The sequence below is a fragment of the Microcebus murinus genome, chromosome 12, assembly GCF_040939455.1.
Source record: "Microcebus murinus isolate Inina chromosome 12, M.murinus_Inina_mat1.0, whole genome shotgun sequence".
NCBI classification, from domain to species: Eukaryota; Metazoa; Chordata; class Mammalia; order Primates; family Cheirogaleidae; genus Microcebus; species Microcebus murinus.
This window is the reverse complement of record NC_134115.1, coordinates 33,916,063-33,937,288: the sequence shown is the minus strand read 5'-3', so window position 1 is coordinate 33,937,288 and position 21,226 is coordinate 33,916,063. Positions and strand designations below refer to the sequence as shown.

Here is a 21,226-nt window from a genome sequence, read left to right as displayed (position 1 = left end):
TTTAACTGGTCTTAGCCCTATACACTCCCTTTATTATCTAAGAACGAGTCTACAGGATTTCCTAACAATTATTTCAACATGTTCATTTCATCTACAACAAATATCCAGGTTATTAAGTACCTTGCATATCTGAGATGTGTACTGCAGAAGTTTTTTGTGATCTATCCGTTCTTTATGTTTTTGGAGATAGTCTCGTAAACTTCCATATGGTAAATATTCCATAATTAATCTTAGATTACGCCGGCCTTTTAACATACAAATAGAAACATGATATTTTGCTTTGCCATATTTTACTTGTGAATATCAAAAAAGTCATATACAAATAACTTAAACATATATAAAATCTGAGTCTATGATGACAAAACTTTATTATAAATTAAAGGTGATGTAGTAGTTAAGAACACAGGCTTTTTGAATAAAGAAGTTTTAAATAGAAGCTTTAAAAATATTTATGTTTTAGTTTTCTTTTTCTTTCCTTTTTTTTTTTTTTGAGACAGAGTCTCACTCTCTTGCCTGGGCTAGACCCCCGTGGCATCAGCCCAGCTCACAGCAACCTCAAACTCCTGGGCTCAAGTGATCCTTCTGCCTCAGCCTCCCAAATAGCTGGGACTATAGGCATGCACCACCATGCTCAGCTAATTTTTTCTCTGTATTTTTGTTGGCCAATTAATTTATTTCTATTTTTAGTAGAGACGGGGTCTCGCTCTTGCCCAGGCTGGTTTCGAACTCCTGAGCTCAAATGATCCACCTGCCTCGGCCTCCCAGAGTGCTAGGATTACAGGCATGAGCCACCATGCCCAGCTTATGTTTTAGTTTTCTATAACTCTCTAGGTAAACCAAATTGATAAGAAAACTTCTTTTCTCCTCATTTATACTGAACAAAAAGCATCTAATTTAAAATTTTTATTTTTATAGAAAATGTAAGCAAAGACAATTTCTTTCTTTAAAAATGATACTCTCTTGGTAAACTTAAGCAAGTGGTGAAGACAATGATAAACCAACTGGCCAGAGACTTCTTGTAGTTATAGTCTATGATCACCACGTACAATCTCCAGTCATTATAGAATGGTTCTCTACCTGGGCACTGGCAAATTGTAAGTCCAGATCTTAGGACACTATATGTTCCTATTACCCAGGGTCCTAAAGATATACCTTGAGTTTAAAATAGGTTTCAGTTGGGCAACATACCAGCACTATAGCACACTCCCTTGTACTTTACAATGTTGTCATGCTGTAGGGATTTCAGGATTTCAATCTCCCTTTCAAAGTCTCTAAGGTGCTCTTCAGTACTGTGCTGAAGCTTTTTGACAGCCACCACCTCCCCAGTGTTGTCCTGTAGAGGGTCATACCGGCACATCTCCACACTTCCAAAATTACCCTAAATGACACATCATATAAGGATGAAAATATCAAGTTTTCAAGAAAAATTACTAATAAATTCTAATTATACAGAAAATTCTAGTAGCTGGATTTAGCAGACATATCTCTAAGTTTACATTAAGCAACTTTTAGAACAAGAAATCCAAATATTATCTTAATAAGTAGGTAGTAAACCTATACATTTAATTTCTTCAAAAGGAATTACAGGGTGAAATATAAACTACTTCAAAAAAAAAAAAGCATTTAAACAAATGGCAATCATTAATTATTAAGAGAAACCAAAGGGCATGCTGGGGATTTCCTACACTTTTGTCATTAACTTTCAGAAAGAATTTTCCTTCTTCACAAGGTATCATTTGATATCACTCTCAGTAATCTGGATGAAATAAGTCTCTGTTATGAATTGAATGCCTGTGACTCCCCAAAATTTATATGATAAAGCCCTAACTCCCAAGATGATTATATCTGGAGATTGGGCCTTGTGAGGAGGTGATAAGGGTTACAGGAGATTATAAAGGTAGAGCCCTAATACCATAGAGCTTGTGGCTTATGAGAAGAAGAGGAGGCACTCTAGCAATTTCTCTCCCCCATGTGAGGACACAGCAAGAAGACAGCCATCTGGAAGCCAGGAAGAGAACACTCACCAGAAACCAAACTGTCAGAACTTTGATCTTGGACTTTTCAGCCTCCGGAACTGTGAGAAATAAATATCTGTTGTCTAAGCCACCCAATATGGTATTTTTTGTTGTGACAGCACGAGCAGACTAACATAGGGTATGATTTATTCATTCAAGAAAGTAAGAAATTTTTAGCCTATAGGGATAGCCCTACATGTTTTTAAAAGATCAGTATTTAAAGACGTCTACTCTCTTTTTATCTGTGATTTATTATCTACATTGAATTGGTAAGTTGTTACATAACACTTAAAATGAAGTATAAATTTCTGGTGTTAATCAAATTAGTGTATTTTTTAGTGTAAGATATTAGTAGGATATTAGTGTGGAATATTACTGCATTATCGAAGAATAAAACCATGTAGTTCTTGAGCTCTAAGATTCTAAATCACTATATTTTCAGTTATATAGTTGAAGTCAATTTAAAAAATAACCTAGACAATATATAGGCTCAAAGTTAAATCTCTAATTACATAGTTTGGAAGGGCACAAAGGAAGGGAGGTAAGACCTGGGACTCTTGAGTCAGACAGATTGGAGTTAGAATCTTGATTCACTACTTACTCTCTTTGTGACCTTGGATAATTCACTTTTCTCTCTGAATATCAGTTTTTCACTCTTAAAAGTGGAGGATAATAAAATGCCTATCTCATATTGCTGCTGTGAGAAATTATTCCAAAACATATTTTAAAAATCAAAAGTAAGAAATAAGAGTTTCATATTCTCTCTTCCTACTTAACAATGTGTCAGTACCTTTATACGTTACTTGAAAATATTGTATATTGTCATACAAATGTACTAATTTTTAAAATTAGAAATATAAACATACACTAAGAAAAGTTTTAAAACTTAATATCTGTGTACATCTCTATTAAGGATACTTAAGAATTAGCTGTTCCAAAGATTTGGTAGTTTCAAAAGATATGGTTGTTTGATTCTGCATCAGAAGCTCCCTAGAGGGGTTAAAAATTAGGGTCTGCTAAGCAGTGGGAAAACATCTATGTCCTTGCCAACACTGGTCATTATAATTTTTCTAAATATTTTTCAATTTGATAGGCAAAAATCAATATCACTGTTTTAATTTGGAATGCCTCTATTTTCTTGTGGAAGAAGAATGTGAAGGCAACTGCTGACAGTAAAGATGATGATTTAGGATAGGAAACCAGAAGGGTTTGGGATGGGACCAGGGAAGAAATCAAGTAAGGGAGAGCAAAAGAACTACCAGTAATTGAGTAGTATTCCATTGTATACATATACCATATTTTATTAAGTGTTCCTTTCTCTATTTCATTGACTCATGATACACTACAAATTCCTCCTACCAAGAAACAGTCCCATGCTCAAGTAATTTGAGAATACTACCTAATTTTTCATCCTTTTGAAGATGTTCAGTGCACATTACATATTAAAGGAGGCTCTAAAGAGTTCTTCTGTAAATATGACTGTTTAACACAGTATTTCTGCAACATCTGACAAATAAACCTTTTTTCTACAAATACTCCTTAAACTTTGTAGAAAGTGGACTTTAGAGATTCTCTAAAGCCTTTTTTTCCTAAATAAAATGTTGTATGATTATACTCTACTTGAAAAACTTCTGACAATTTACCTTGCCAAGTTGCTGTAGAAATTTCAAGTGTCTCTCTTCAAACTGTGTAGGGTCCCTGTCTTCAAAAGCACCAGAAAAGCCTAGGGCACCTATCCTCATATTTGGTAGCATGTCATTTTCAGTTAATAGTTCATAATCTGAAGAAATAAAGAATATTAGCACCTTAAGTTGGCAAATACATTACCTAGGTTAAACTGATACACATTCAAGCTGACCAAAATAATCAGAATGAGTTAAAAATACTAAATGATACAGGGAAACTCAGATCATTTACATTATATTAATGGGAGCCTTTAATCATTATCCATAACCTGACAGGCTCTCAAGAAATATTTTGCAAGGGATAAATAATTACTTTACAAAATAGGTGGTTTTAACATTCTTAAAGTACGGTTATATGTTGATTTTTGTGGTGAGAATGGTTAGTAGTACTGCAACAAGAAGCACTTATGGGTCAAACACATTCATAGCTTAATATTTTAAAGGAGGGAAGAACAAAGCTAAACAAACCTATCTCATATTTAGAAAATCAATTATAAAATATATCAGAAATAGTTAAAAACTAAAAGAGTTATTTTTAACAGTTCAATTTAGCCAAATAAATATCTGTGGTATACCGCTCATTAACTAGCAAACTAAAATTAGGTTATGGGGGAAAAAGGCCTTTTTTTTAAAATGAAAGACTGCTCAATCAAGATTAGCATATGTATAAAGCATGAAAAGTCATATGAACATTAAGAAATTAAGGGGCCTAAAAGACATCAAGAAACTTCTTGGAAAGAATTACAAAATTGGTAAAGATTACAACAAAGATAGAAAGATAGCTGGAAAATCAATAAGGTCGCTCCCTCAGTACATACCTGGAGTAAACAAGCTGTTAAGATCTCGTATGATGGCTCTGAAAGAAGGCCTAAAATCTGGTTCATAATCCATACAATTATTTATAAGGTTTGCTAATTCTGTCCACTTTGGTGCAGGAAGCTGATGCCTATCTTCATAAAACTGTAGCTTCTATAATTAAAGAACCACATGCTGAGAATAAATTCTATAAAGCTGTATCAACTTTCTTTTTAAAACTAGATGGGCTAAAAAATAGCAAATCATGTGAAAGAAACATGAAGGATCACAGAGTAATTCTAACTTACAGTCTATATAAACTTACTCTTTGAGAATCCAGAGCACTCAGAGGCTTATCTCCTCCACTGCATATTTCCCACAAAGTGGTACCAAAACTCCATTTGTCTGTTGCCAAATTTAGATTTTTAGGATTTTCAATGCACTCAGGTGGTACCCATGGTATTCTCTCCTGAAGAACTTTTAAATGACAGAAACAACCTATAGTTAAATAATCCCCACAAGAAAATTGTTCTTTTATATGCATATAGTTTTAAAACTCATTAGAACAATGGGCCTTTTTTGTTTTGGAGGGGGAATATGCATCATTCAGAGATGTTCTAATGATTTAATAGCAATGGCAATTCTCACTTGCAGATGAAAAAACAAGGGCCAATAGGCATTTATCATTACAGCTGATGAATAGCTAAATTATACCAAGATATTCTAGGTATGGAATTGATATAGGTGGGTTCTGCTTAGATCAAGGAATTTCCCAAGTAAAGGTTCTGTGGCCTTTGACTCTACCAACCAGAAAAATGGTATTCCAGGTAGGAAGAAATGTAACTCTACCTTCTGGTAGCCTGACACAGACAGATACCTTCAACTGTATGAATACATTTTCTCCATTTTTACCTCTCATTCCACAGGGTAAAATTTCCCTGAGTACCAGATCTAAGACCCTGTAAGACTTTTTGCCCCATACTAATGCCCTATTATCACTGTCTTCACAGTTAGATAAACAATCAAGTTTAAGTACTATTGGCTCAAATAGGATACTATACATCAATGTACAAAAATTGATCAATTTAGATTCTAAATTTAGAATATTCAATTGGAGAAATTAGCTAATAATTATAACATTATCTGGACCCCAAAAAATCTTCTCAACTAAATGACTGAAATTTTAGTTTTAACTAATTGTGCTAAACAGAAAGATTAACAGACACAAAAGAAAGTTTGTATAAAGTCTTTAAAAGTTGGAATTACTGGATAATTAAATAAGATCTTTAGCTAGATCATATATCCTCTCAAATTTTTATTTAGTGAATACAGGAAAGGAAAATTTCAAAAATTTACTTGTGGCTCAAAGAGTATTAGATTTCACATTAAAAAATGGACAAAATCTTATCTTCCGTACAAAATTAGTGATTAAAACTGTTTTTAAAAATCATCTCACAGTCCACAATGATATGCTGACAAGAAAGAATGAACAGAGACTAGGATGTAACTGTAACCTAATTTAAATTGCTAAAAGTGACAGCTAAATTTATTTTTAATCAAGAACATATCAATAAAATAGAATTCAAGGAAAATTAACAACATGCTTTTTATTCTATTATCCAAGTGAAGCTTAATAAAGTTAAATGCAATCCCCATAGAACTTACTGTCCTTTGGCAAAACTGTAATACTAATGCCAGGATCACTAAGTTTGACGAAAGGAGGATTTCCTGTCTTCCTGTCTTCTTCTCTGATAAGCAGAATATTTTTGGCACACACATTTCCATGAATAAGAATTTTTTCTTCCTATTAAAGTTAAATGCATATACATTCAAATATCACCCCACAAATATTTGAGCATTTAATATGTTAAAGGGCCCAAAATAGATTTAAAGAAGGAAAATATGTAAGATACTAAAATAAATATTAATTTAGAGGTGTGCTTTGAGATAATAAAAGGAAATTTATGACTTCTGATAGTGCTTCCCAGTTTATGTTTCAAATGACACAATAATCTATACCCATGATAAAACAAATTAATTAAAACTACCCATTGCCACTTCACACTCTAAGACTGACACTCTAAATGGCATGTATTTCTGTGTGGTAGCTGACACTAAGAAATACTGTTTCATTTTTGCAGCAAGATGCAGGTGCATCCTGAGGAGTCAGATCACTGGCTGACTTCTTGGTATTCAGATTCTCTATCAGCAGAGCTTTCTCACTAAACATAATGCCCAACTGCCCACAAATACAGTAGCTCGACACGTTTCTGCAAAATTTTTGGTGAACTTTTCTAAACCCAAATGACACAAACTATAGGCTGTCTATTAGTAGTTCTAAGAAATTGGTGGGATAAGAAAACTGTTTCTTTCAAAGGTATTTTACAGAAGTAAACATATGCTTAAAATAATCTTTCATCACCACAGATTATTTTAAATGATTCAGCATCCATTTACAGATTTGTTTCTTGTTTCCAGGTCCAGATAATTTCTATATTGCTTCATAAGATAAAATAATAATTTTTGATAAAAAGAATACACTAATTACTTACTAGAAAAAGCATGGCCCATGCCAACTGTTTTGCCACTTCCAGTTTCCATAATATGTTGATACAATTTTTATTCTTTTTCAGATATGTATCTAGTGATCCAAATTTTACAAACTCCTGAACTAGAATATCTGCATTAAAATATAATAATAAGGCTCAAGTATAGATACAATTAAAATATAAAGTTTTATAAATATATTTATAGTTATACATGAATATTATTGGTAAATAATAATCATTGGTAAATGAATATTATTGGTAAAGAAATAAAATTAAGCAAAACTTACTACTGTAAAGAAAACTTAATTGATATACATCAATGTGGTTTTGGTTTTTAAGTTTATTTACAACAGCAAGAGATAGGAGTCTAAACAATTATATATTTTCATATGCTTTACATAATATAATATAAAACATATAATACATATAACACAATATTATATATATTACTCCAGCACACCAGTATTACTAATTAATACTGAATTATGACTGTTTTGAAATACATGAAAATTTCTCACATAGTTAATTTCCATAAATCTATTTAGATATTCAAAGCTTCCTGAAGTTCTTCAACATGCAAAAATAGCCATGTTTATTATAGGCCTAAAGGAAAATTTTGGCTCTAACTCCATTTATCATTTTAATTTATGCTACAAAAAAAGCAAAATGAGTGTTTTGCATTGCTTTATCTTTAAAGCTATTTTTAAATACCATTAAGATATATTTTGCCAAAATAAAAAACTGTTTGCTTTCAAAAACAGTGCTGACTTCCTTTGTAGCAAAAATTAAAATTCCCAATGCTGTTAGGGTAGGTTATGAGAAATATAAAAAATAAAAGAGAAATACAGAACTGCTCTGTTTAGGGTGAACAGGCAGAACTCTCCACTACTGCGTGTCAATACACTCTCACTGTTTAACCACGGTAGCTTCTGAGATGCCACCCCTAGGGGTTTAAAGGCCCCTATCTTTAAAAAGACTACCAATATTCAAACACATGAAGAAATGTCATATAAGTATAGATGTGTATTTAATCCATATTAGTTGAAAATGGGGAACTATATAAATAATTTTCTGAATGTAATCTTTCTTAGGCACTAAAACAGAAGCATACCTCAGAGATATTGTAGGTTTGGTTCTAGACTACTGAAATAAAGCAAGTATCACAATAAAGTGAGTCATAAGAATTTTTTGGTTTCCCAGTGCATATAAGTTATATTTACACTATACTGTGACCTATTAGGTATATAATAGCATTCTGTCTAAAAAAAAAGGGCATATCTTAATTTAAAATACTTTATTGCTAAAAATTACTAAGCCTTCAGCAAGTCATAATCTTTTTGCTGGTGGAGCATCTTGCTTCAGTGTGCATGGCTGCTGACTGATCAGGGTGGTGGGTGCCAACGGCCGGGCTGGTTGTGGCAATTTCTTAAAATAAGACAACAATGAAGTTCGTTGCACCAATGGACTCTTCCTTTCATGAAAGATTTCTCTGTAGCATGCAGTGCTCTTTGATAGCATTTTACTACCCACAGTAGAACTTATTTCAAAGTGAGAGTCAATCCTCTCAAGCCGTGTCACCGCTTTCTCCACTAAGTTATGTAATATTCAAGTCCTTTGCTGTCATTTCAACAATGTTCACAGCATCTTCACCAAGACTAGATTCCATCTCAAAAAAACACTTTCTTCGCTCATCCTAAGAAGCAACTCCTCATGTCTTCAAATTCTGTCATGAGATTGTAGCAATTCGGTCACATCTTCAGGTTCTCTTTCTAATTCTAGTTCTCTTGCTATTTCCATCACATGTGCAGTGTCTTCCTCCACTAAAGTCTTGAACCTCTAAAAGTCACATGTGCGGGTTGGGGCCAACTTCTTCTAACCTCCTGTTAATGTTGACAGGAGTCACGAATCGCCAGTGTTCTTAGTGGTATCTAGAATGGTGAATCCTTTCCAGAAGGTTTTCAATTACTTTGCTCAGATCGAGCAGAGAAATCACTATCAATGGGTGCTCTAGTATTACCAAATGTATTTCTTAAATAATAAGGCTTGAAAGTCGAGATTATTCCTTGATCCATGGGCTGCAGAATGGATGCTGTGTTAGCAGACATGAAAACAGCATTCTCTCCTTGTGCATCTCCATCAGAGCTCTTGGGTGACCAGGTGCATTTTCAATGAGCAGTAATATTTTGAAAGGAATCTTTTCTTCTGAGCAGTAGCTCTCAACAGGGGGCTTAAAATATTCAGTAAACCATGCAGTAAACAGATGTTCTGTCATCCAGGCTTTGTTGTTCCATTTATAGAGCACAAGTAGAGTAGATTTAGCATAATTCTTAGGGCCCTAGGATTTTTAGAATGGTAAGCGAGCATTGGCTTCAACTCAAAGTCACCAGCTGCATCAGCCACTAACAAGATAGTCGGCCTTTGAAGCTTTGAAGCCAGGCACTGACTTCTCCTCTCTAGCTATGGAAGGCCTAGATGGCATCTTCTTCCAGCAGAAGGCTGTTTATCTACATTGAAAATCTGTCGTTTAGTGTAGCCACCTTCATCAGTGATCTTAGCTGGATCTTCTGGATAACTTGCTGCAACTTCTGTATTAGCACTTGCTGCTTTATCTTGCACTTTTATGTTCTGGAGATGACTTCTTACTTTAAACCTTATAAACCAACCTGTGCTAGCTTCAGACTTTTCTTCTGCAGCTTTGTCACCTCTTTCAGCCTTCATAGCATTGAAGAGAGTTAGAGCCTTTCTCTGGGTTAGGCTTTGGCTTAAGGGACTGTTATAGCTGGTTTGATCTTCTCTCTAGACCACTAAAACTTTCTCCATATCAGCAACAAGTCTGTTTCTCTTTCTTATCATTTGTGTGTTCGCTGGAGTAGCACTTTTCATTTCCTTCAAAGACTTTTCCTTTGCATTCACAACTTGGCTAAGTGTTTGGCCAAGAGGCCTAGCTTTCAGCCTATCTAAGCTTTCAACGTGCCCTCTTCACTAAGCTGAAATCATTTCTAGCTTTTGATTTAAAGTGAGATGTGCAATTCTTCCTTTCACTTGAACATTTAGAGGCCATTGTGGGATTATCAACTGACCTAATTTCAATATTGTTGTGTCTCAGGGAATAGGGAGGCCTGAGAAGAGGGAGAGAAATGGGGGAACTGCTGGTCGATGGACCAGTGAGAACATACACAACATTTATCGCTTAAGTTCGCCTTCTATAACAGGCTTGGTTTGTGGCACCCGAAAACAAATAAAATAGTTACATCAGAGATCACTTATCACAGATCACCATAACAGATATAATAATAATAAAAATGTTTGAAATGTTACAAGAATTATCAAAATGTGACACAGAGACACAAAGTGAGCACATGCTGTTGGAAAAATGGTGCTGACAGATTTGTTTGAAGAAGGGTTGCCACTAACCTTCAATATGTAAAACACACACTAAAGCACAATAAAGCAAAGTGCAAAATAACGAGGTATAGCTGTATGCTATTAAAGCACAGGGTACAATTTGTACCTTTGGTAGCTTATGAACAATCTGAATTAAGTCAAAGAATATATATCTAGTATCAACATCCAATCATTTCAGTCAGTTCCATTAAAAATTAAGTGTATCATGTATATGCTTTATCATCACAATTCCAAATAAGTTTTTATTGAAAGGGCTAGTTGTTCCAATGTTATGCTGAACCTGCCATACTCTCTACTGCTATCATGAACACAAAATGTTATAATAAATACATTTGTTTCCTGTAATATTCTATTGTTTGGGCATTGTAACCTTCCACATTTTAACTTCATTCACTGGTTTCCTTTTTCACAAGATATAATAAGCAGTCTTGTAAGTCCTTCAGTTTCAAAAATATTTAACTCTTGTTAAATTATAGTTTATGGTGATGCCTGTGATCCAGAAACTGAATTTTCCATATAAACAAAATCGGATGCTCTGAGAAAGGCATGATATTAACATAAGACAGCCGGTGGTTTTACTTACTCTCCTCTCCACAGACACATACTCCATAATTTAAAACCAAATGCTTGTGAGAAAGCTGGCTCATCATGCTTGCTGCTTCAAAGAAAGACTAAGGGAAAGAAAAACAAAAAGTACATAAGAATTATTGTTTGACTGTTGTCTGTAAGTATTTATAGTTTAGAAAATACTCTCTGTCATAAGAGGAATGCACTTTCTTCTACTCTCAGCAAGATGATAGATAAGGTTACAATGTGTTTGGTCCCCTTACATGGATTTTTTTTTTTTTTTTTTTTTTGAGACAGAGTCTCGCTTTGTTGCCCAGGCTAGAGTGAGTGCCGTGGCGTCAGCCTAGCTCACAGCAACCTCAATCTCCTGGGCTCGAGTGATCCTTCTGCCTCAGCCTCCCGGGTAGCTGGGACTACAGGCATGAGCCACCATGCCCGGCTAATTTTTTCTATATATATCAGTTGGCCAATTAATTTCTTTCTATTTATAGTAGAGACGGGGTCTCGCTCTTGCTCAGGCTGGTTTCGAACTCCTGACCTCGAGCAATCCGCCCGCCTCGGCCTCCCAAGAGCTAGGATTACAGGCGTGAGCCACAGCGCCCGGCCACCCTTACATGGATTTGCAACTGCCATCAACCTTGAGTCCTTCATTCTGAGAAAACCCCTGAGTAGGCCTGCATATGGGGACAGCAATGGGAGAGGAGCAACACTGGTACAGGGCACCGTGAATGATGCAAGGCAAACAGACTCAGACCCATAACACCTAGAATAGTGAGCAGAGGTACAACTAGAGGAGACATCAGAGACAGTGATATGGGACTGAGGAAGATGGATGTAAGCTTTAAATGATACTTCCTAGAGAATTAAGAATGGTCTCCATTCAGATTAAATATCACATCACCTCTATCAGGATACTAGTATGGTATTAACATAACTCTAATTCAACTAAATTTGACTAGAACTTGTGGGTGTGATTGCTCAGTGGATCAGTATCACCCACACTGTGGTATTCTGGATCAGAAAAACTCTTTGGCTTTTTTCACATCATCTTTCACTAACACCCTTTACGACATTCTAAGTATGTCTTGCTATGTTAGGGCTCTGCCAACTGGCTGCTGGGTTGTTTTTTATTTTTTAAATAGATGAAACTGTAGAAGAAACTCTGTAGAACCCAGAAAACTCTAAGGAGCCAGTATATGCAGAGATGTAAGAATACCTATAACACAATACTGAAAGTAAGTAGTTTAGAAATGTTACATTTTTTAAATCCTGTAATTTTTATAGCCCCACCAGAATACATCCTCAGAAAGTCCTTGATATACACTTTTAAAAATTACAATTTTGAAAAGCTGCATGCATGAATATGTTGTATGCATATGGGAACACATCTTTAAACAGCATAAACTAGATGAACTACACAGATAACATACACACCTCTGAATAGTTTCTATGTGCTTTATCCAGAACTTTTAAAAGAACTTCTGTTTCATGCAGCTGACCATAGTCTCCTACTTCTCTTCTTACACCTTTAAAGATTTTTGTAAAAGTACCTTGGCCAAGGCTTTCATTCTTCAAAATAAAAAAAAGTAAGAAGAAATAATGAGTAAAAATAGAGAAAGATGTGAGAATTAAGAAATATGTTCAATAACAAAGAGATTTTTAAAAATCCATGAGCAAATATTCCCCTTACAACCTAAACCCAGATTTCAGATTCCAAATTAATTCATCTACTGTCTCCTTACGGAACTCAGACATCAATTGGTCTTTCTCATCTACCTTCCATGTCCCTTAATCTCTCTTTCATAAATTCTACTTCTTTCTCCCTAACTGCTGCATTCTGAATAATTTCTTCAGATTTATTTTGTAATTCACTAACTCTCTCTTCAGCTATGAGTAATGTACTTTCTAACCTGTCCATTTTGTTTTAATGTCAATGAGCATATTTACCATTTCTATGCTCGAGGGTCTCATGACCCTTAAGAATCAGAAAGGCAGGAGAAGATTAGAGTCTTCCCTTCAGGTGAAAGGAATGCAGGAGAAGGTCAGAGAGATTGTTTCCTGGGGCTTACTCCTGAGGCCTAAAGCACCTAACTTTATAACAAAAGACCATAACAAGGGCTATGGGAGTGGTAAGCCAAGAATTGTGGACAAAAACATATAGATATAGATATGTATCATAACACCATAATGCTTTTTCCCCCCCAAATCTTTTTCATCTTTTAAAATAATGTCTTGTTATTTTCCCATGTTTTCAACTTTTTTTGTATCTTTAAACATACATATGTATTTTATAGTCTCTATCTGAAAATTCTCTTATATGTGGTTCTTAGAGGTCTAATACTAATGTTTGTTGGGCCACTGTTGGTCCTGCCTCATTTCCTTGCATGTTTCTAAATTTTCAATTAAAAGTTCATGTTTGGAATGGCTTTATCTGTGGGAATCCTGGGTTGTCCAGGTTAAGAGCACATTCTTCCAAAAAGACTTTTTATTTGCTTCTCCCAAGAAACACAGGATATTAGGGAAATACCACTTTTAATCTACTGGTTTAGGGTTTCTCAGACCATGCAGGTAGTATAAAGAAACCCAAACTCAAAAGCATATTATGATGGCAAATTCTTATAAGTACTCTTTTTCCTCACTATGATCCCAAAAGAAAGTGACAACCTTCCCATTCTTCTCCTTTTGCCAGTGAGTAAATTTTTCACATTTCATGTATTGTTTTACTGAGGGTCCTAGTTTTATACAGGGATGGTCTCACTTCTAACTCCTGGCCTTGTATAGGCCTAAGACCTGGCCCTTTTTATATTTCTTTCAAATCTTAACCTCCTTGATAAGTGACTAATCCCCAACTCTCAATACCACCTATCAGCCAAATAATCAGCTCTTATGAAATAGAGTTGATCCTTGAGTAACACGGGTTTGAACTGCACAGGTCCACTTATACGCAGATTTTTTCAATAAATACAGGTGGCCCTCAGTATCAGTGGGTTCCACATCCCCAATGAAACTGGAATCCAAAATATAGTATTCATGGGATGCAAACCCCACAACTTTTCATATTCACAGATTCTGCAGGGCCAGCTGTGGAACTTGAGTATGTATGGATTTGGTATCCAAGGATGGTCCTGGAACCAATCCCCTACGGATGCTGAGATATGACTGTACTTTGTTATCAGTTCCTTTTTTATTTCTAACCCATTGAATATCCCTTACTTTTTTGAGAACTTCAGAGTTAACACGTAAGTCTTTCAGATTTTTAACTATGAATTTATGATTTATAAAGGATAATCTTTACATTTCTGAAAAGAAAATATAATTCCATTCTTAAAATAATTTTACTAATTCCTAACAAGATTAATATATTTTTCATAAGAAGTTAAAATATTTAAATCATAACTAAATTTTTATCATATACGTTATAAAAAAATAGTGCCAAATGTCACATGAATGTAATGTGAGGTAGGATATCAAGAAAACAGATGTTGTTTAAACAGGACAAAAAAAGACAATAATCAGTATCTAACAACTTACAAATATTAAATCTTCATTTCTGATTTTGTGAAACACCATTTGGCTCACATTATTATGCCTCTGTAATGCTGGTGAGGTTGGTACATCAGAAACACCATTGGTTCTGAAGACTAGAAGGTTTGATTTATCTAAAAAAATAAGATACATATATACATATTCAAAACACATTGAAGATATGAATTGCTCCAAGGAGGAGTAAAATGTGTTCTATACATAAGAAATGGTTAATAACTGCTTATGATTCTTCTTTTATAGAAAATTATTTTAGGGGTTTATTCATTGAACTTTGATGTGTTCTTACCAGTTATTTCATACATTCAAAATTATAATCACTTCCTAAACTAATATAATTTTTAAGAAATTTTAATGATTTTAAAAAATAATACTGTTAATATTTCAAGGTATTTCCAACCTTACTATCTCTATTTTTTTATTTATTTGTTTTTTTGTTTTTTTGAGACAGAGCCTCGCTCTGTTGCTGGGCTAGAGTGTCATGGTGTCAGCCTAGCTCACGGCAACCTCAAACTTCTGGGCTCAAGCAATCCTCCTGCCTCAGCATCCTGGGTAGCTGGGACTACAGGCATGCACCACCATGCCTGGCTGATTTTTTATATATATATTTTTAGTTGTCCAGTTAATTTCTTTCTATTTTTAGTAGAGACAGGGTCTCACTCTTCCTCAGGCTGGAACTATCTTTATTTTTTAAATATAAAATTTAAAATTCTTGGCCGGGCGCTTTGGCTCACGCCTGTAATCCTAGCTCTCTGGGAGGCCGAGGCGGGTGGATCGTTGGAGCTCAGAAGTTCAAGTCCAGCCTGAGCAAGAGCCGAGACCCCGTCTCTACTAAAAATAAAAAAAAATTAAAAAAAAAAAACGTTAATTGGCCAACTGAAAATGAAAAAAATAATAATAAAGGAATAAAAAAAAAATTTAAAATTCTAAAAGAATATGAAAAGTTTTACTTAAAACAACATGAGTATTTGGCAGTGAGCTTTCCCAGTTCAATAAATAAGTGGCTAATCATACCAAGTAATTACTGTTAATATCTTTAAAATGCCATTTTTAGAATAACAGAATTTCAACTCACTTCTAGACAGCTAATAACACACTGAACAATCCTATGTGATGATGTTTGTAAAACCAAGTAAGATAAAATTAATTTGTTTTGGGAACTGCTGCTTTCATATTTCTTTTGAAATCAATGTACTGAAGATATCTCCTACCACATACACAATCCATGACCAGTATTTTAAAAATAACTAGAAAATTATTTTACCTTTTGGCTTTGGGGGACAGCATTTAGTAAACTGGAAAATTATACTGTCGGAGCGAACAGTTTCCATCTGGTAGCAATTCAAAAGATCTTTAAGATTATTGAAGTTCTTCTTAGTCCCACTGAGATTGTACTCTCCATTCTCATTTTTTGTAATCAAACAGTGTTTATATTCAATGACATTTTCTCGCTGTATAAGTTTAATTGTAAAGAGAGGGAGGGATAATCATAACAGACATCAGAGTGATTATTTTTACAAAAGGATGTCACAAAAGCAAGCAACGGAATATTTAGACATTTGAACCATGAATCCTGATGTAGTGCTATACCACTACAAATGCTTGGTTCCTCAAAAAGGTATTTAATTGCAATTTCTTAGCCTATAGAAGTAGCTTAAGAGTTGATTTTATGAAAAAGCATATAAGAAAGAAATAATAATCAACAATAATAATACCATCTTTAATAGTTTTCCATCATTTATAAGATAAAGACTAAAACTAGCGTAGCATGTAGGGCCTTCCGCAAGCTGGTTTCTTTCTGCCTCCATCTCCAACCTGGGTTCTTGCCACTCCCAACATAAAACCTATGTTCCACCCATATTAAATGACTTAAATAATTTCAAGCAAATGCCATGCTATTTCATGCCTTCATAAATGTACATGCTATCTCCCTACCTATGAATGTGTATCCACTCCTTTTAAGCAATGAACCTTTATTCATTCCTTAAAATTCAGTTCAAGTGCCATTTTTTCTGTAAGGTCGTCTCTAATACCCCATTCCATAAGCAAAGGTGAACACTCATTCCATGGCACCACTATTATATTTATATAATTATCTTTTTTTTTTTTTTTTTTTTTGAGACAGAGTCTCACTTGTTGCCCAGGCTAGAGTGAGTGCCGTGGCGTCAGCCTAGCTCACAGCAACCTCAAACTCCTGGGCTCAAGCAATCCTCCTGCCTCAGCCTCCCGAGTAGCTGGGACTACAGGCATGTGCCACTATGCCCGGCTAATTTTTTCTATATATATTAGTTGGCCAATTAATTTCTTTCTATTTATAGCAGAGACGAGGTCTTGCTCTTGCTCAGGCTGGTTTCGAACTCCTGACCTTGAGCAATCCACCCGTCTCAGCCTCCCAGAGAGCTAGAATTACAGGCGTGAGCCACCGCGCCCGGCTTATATAATTATCTTTAATATGACATTTTAAATATTTTGCAGTTTAATATTTGTCTTATATACTGTACAATGAATTTGTCTATTTTTTGAGCTGCTTTTTATAAGCATATTTAGCCTACTTAGAACAATTTATAGAAAATCCATCAATACCTCAAGGTCAATCTCGAGTCTTTCCTACACCACAATATTTTTCTTAATATTTGTAACACTGTTTTTGTCTGTATTTGCTTATACTAGATAATTACAATTTAGTAATTATCTCAATTTAGTATTTTTTGGTATACTTTTTAATTTTTGATTTTCTAAAGCATAAGTTTCTTGAAGGTAGGGCTATATCATAAACTCCCTAATATACAGCTCTCATTTTAGACTTGGAACATACATTAAATATAAAAAATATCTATTGTTTCTAATTGATAATTGAATATAATAGACTGTTACATATTACAGTAATAGGCTACTGTGAAATTAGGAACGATTATCAGTTGTATACAATGGTAAAGTGATGGAGTAACTTACCTTCTGTATTTATAGATAATTAATCCAAATTTACGTATGCTAAATATAAGATGGTTGGATTTTATAAAAATCAAAACAATTAAATAACAAAATCCCTACTTTATCTGTTTTTTAAAAGTGAGGTAAATTTGGAAGCTCTGTAAAGTTTCTCAAGATTTATACCATGAAATTGCCTTATAAATTACAGTATTTTTTTAGATAATTAGGGATAGTAAATAATCACAGATGAGATCCAACTGATCTGTATTAACAGTGAGGTTTCACTGCAGTTTTACACTTAAACATACAGTGTAGACCATTATTCATAAATTGGGAAACCACCAGTTAAAAGTACTTTGTTTCTGTTTCCTTGTTATTGCCTTATTTTGCTCTAATTCTGTAACCATTTCTGATAAACAGAAAATTTGCTTCTGATTTATTTTGTTCTACATGATGTAGTCAAGATTTTCATTTCCATGAAAAAAGATACTTCAAGAGACTTAATAAAATACTACTTGACACACCAGTAACACTAAAACATCAGAAAATAAATCCCAAATAAGGAAAATGACATTATAAATTATTTTATATTTTTATATAAAAACTCTAGAAATTATATCTTGTTTATTATACAGAATCCTTGAGGTAAATTAAGCATTATTATGCCAGTTATCATATCCAAAGCTATACTTCTGAGTATTAAAAATGAAACATGGTAAAGATGAAGAGGAAATTATGTGGGCAAAATAAAGTGTTACCATTAATAAATGTGACATACTAACCTCGACAGCAAAAGTCAGAAAATATTTATTAAAGTCCTTAGGACTGCATCGAAGTACATACAGTCCAGTCTGATTACCTGCTTTCTTCAGTTTACTGATGGCAAAATCCATTCTAAAGAAAAAAGAAGTAATTTCAATTATAACATAGCAAGTACTATCACCCTATGACAAAACGTAGTGTAAAATGTCAAAAGTCAAATCTAAAACACTCAGAATTTTTGGAAGTCTCCTCTGCTTTATATGTTTATCAATAATCTCTCAAGTAAAAAAATCAAAGTACCAAGCTATTTTGCAGTAAGTTCAAACCAATGGGGACAGTCATATTGCTTTAAAAACAAATAAAGAGTAGTATAAGACAAAAATCACAAAGAACAATTCATTCATTTGCATTTTTTCCTTATGATCACAAATTTAGTATTTTAAAAACCATATTCACTCTCATAAAACTTCATTAACTATGGAGATAATATGTCAGAAATACATCTTTGTCTCTTCTACCATTGCAGTTACTAACATAAAAATTTATGTGGGCATTATTTTACTATTTAGTATAGAAACATAGTCTAACAGAAGACTTATGGCAACTGAGAAAAACTACTGATTTTTAAAAATTTACTATTATGTTTTATGAAGCTGCACACTTTGAAAAAAAGGAAAATGTAATCCATGTTAAGGCAAGAATCATTTCTGTTTCTCTTATCACCGTATTTCTCATACATACACCAATGCCTGCACACAGTAGGTACTCAGTAAATATTCTATAAATTAAAAAATGCTTGAATGAGGCCAGGCGTGGTGGCTCACCCCTAGTGCTAATCCTAGCACTCTGGGAGGCCGAGGCAGGTGGATCATTTGAGCTCAGGAGTTCGAAACCAGCCCTGGCAAGAGTGAGACCCCGTCTCTACTAAAAATAAAAAGAAATTAATTGGCCAACTAAAATAAATAGAAAAAATTAGCCAGGCATGATGGTGCATGCTTGTGGTCCCAGCTACTCAGGAGGCTGAGGCAGAAGGATCGCTTGAGCCCAGGAGTTTGGGGTTGCTGTGAGCTAGGCTGACACCATGGCATTCTAGCCCGGGGAACAGAGTGAGACTCTGTCTCAAAAAAAAAAAAAAGAAAGAAAGAAAAATGCTCAAATGGATGGATGGGTGAATGAATGAATGAATGCTAGGAGATTTTAAAACACTAAACATGTAAATTACAGACAATATTAAGTAGTGTAACTTTTTTGCAACAATACTTATTACTAAGTAGAAGTATAGACTGAATCAAGCCTTAAATATTACCCAAGATATATTTTCTCAATATTTAGAGGTAGGTGAAATTCAAGGAATGGAATATGCTCATAATCCCAGATTTTTCTTCTGCTCAGGTTCTTCAAATGTGTAGTACTGATTAGCTAAGAGATATAGGTGTTATGCACGATAGCTGACTTTTACTCAGTATTAAAGTAAAAGTATAAAACAGTATGAGTCAATATGATAGTTACTGGCCACATGAAGCCATTTAAATATAAATAAATTAAAATTAAACTAAATTAAAAATTCAGTTATACTAGCCACATTTCACATGCTAAATAGCCACATGTGGCTACTGTATCAAACAACACAGACATAGAACATTTTCATCATTGCAGAAGGTTCTACACAGCACTAATCTAGAAGTATGGACACTATATACATCTTGTGTTCAAAGCTTCCAGTAGAAGAAGTTGGATTATGCAAAAGTAATGACAATTTTCAAATTTTGCACTGTGGCTTCTATGTAGTATTTCTGAAGTAATGAAACATAAATTAGAGGTCCTTTTCTTGAGTAGCACCTAAAAGTTAATTAACCACACATAGGTGTGATTAACAAATGTGATTGTTTGATGTGATTGTGATTAACAAACTTACACAAGTTATAAGTACTACAGATTGGGACACAGGTAAATTATAAACCAAATAATTCTAAATATTATATAATCTAATTGCAAATAGACTTGTTTTAAAAAATCTTTATTCAAATTATATTTTTCATATATATACACACGTGTGCACGAGGTTATTAAGTATGAAATGTCTGATTTGCTAAAGTACTAAGTTTGACAATTAATATTTGACATTTTACTTTGACAAGTCTTTTTTTATTTTTATTGTAAAGATATATCTTCAGTCTTTCAAACACACAGTTTGGGTTGTGATTATCTTTTGAATTTTTTTTTTTACTGCAATTTTTTGTGGAACAATGGATAAGTCAAAAATTCATGTAATTTTTGACTATGAGTTCCATCATGGAATCAATGCAGTACAGAGAGCTCAAAATATGAACAAAGTGCTTAGGAAGGATGTGAATAATGAACGCAGAGAACACTGATGGTTTGAGAAGTTTCATTATGGTGATTTAAATGTTGAAAATCAGCCATGTAGTCAACCTGAGACAAGGGTGGATAATAATGAGCTGAAAACTGTAGTGGAAGTGAATCCATCTCAACCTACGCATGCATTAGCTGCAAGGTTTGATGTTACTATTCCAACAATATTGGACCATTTGAAACAAATCAGCCAGGTAAAGAAGCTGGATAGATGGGTACTGCATAAATTAAACAAGAGTCAGAAGAGAATCCTGTGGAAGCTTGCCTTTCTGTGCTATCATGACTTAAAAGCAAACCATTTCTGAACCGTATTGGTGCATGTGATGACAAATGGATTCTCTTTGATAGTCACAAGTATTCGGCACAATGGATGGATAAGGATGAAGTGCCGAAATACAGCCTCGTACCAAGTATTAATCAAAAAAAGTTAATAGCATCGGTTTGGTGGTCCAGCGCTGGTATTATACTACAGCTTTTCGAAACCTGGTCAATCCATTACCACAGATGTCTACTGCAACCAACTGGACAAAATGATGAGGATGATTGAGATTAAGAAGCCAAGATTGGTCAACACAGACAGGCTAATCCTCTTGCAAGACAA

The 21,226-nt window shown here is 34.2% G+C and overlaps 1 protein-coding gene across 5 annotated transcripts in view; it reads right to left on the bottom strand.

The window, feature by feature from the left end:
* Nucleotides 1-21,226, bottom strand: part of JAK2 (Janus kinase 2) — a 91,726-nt gene that overhangs the window by 17,808 nt on the left and 52,692 nt on the right. For all 5 annotated transcript variants that reach the window (XM_012737842.3, XM_012737828.3, XM_012737833.3 and 2 more), the window contains 12 exons: nucleotides 18,273-18,384; nucleotides 15,824-16,010; nucleotides 14,548-14,675; nucleotides 12,451-12,585; nucleotides 11,033-11,120; nucleotides 7,048-7,175; nucleotides 6,161-6,299; nucleotides 4,821-4,972; nucleotides 4,519-4,669; nucleotides 3,659-3,795; nucleotides 1,189-1,378; nucleotides 121-245 (listed from right to left, as the gene is read on the bottom strand). In XM_012737842.3, coding sequence (XP_012593296.1) covers nucleotides 121-245; nucleotides 1,189-1,378; nucleotides 3,659-3,795; nucleotides 4,519-4,669; nucleotides 4,821-4,972; nucleotides 6,161-6,299; nucleotides 7,048-7,175; nucleotides 11,033-11,120; nucleotides 12,451-12,585; nucleotides 14,548-14,675; nucleotides 15,824-16,010; nucleotides 18,273-18,384 — 1,672 coding nt within the window. The remainder of the gene's footprint in view (nucleotides 1-120; nucleotides 246-1,188; nucleotides 1,379-3,658; nucleotides 3,796-4,518; nucleotides 4,670-4,820; nucleotides 4,973-6,160; nucleotides 6,300-7,047; nucleotides 7,176-11,032; nucleotides 11,121-12,450; nucleotides 12,586-14,547; nucleotides 14,676-15,823; nucleotides 16,011-18,272; nucleotides 18,385-21,226) is intronic.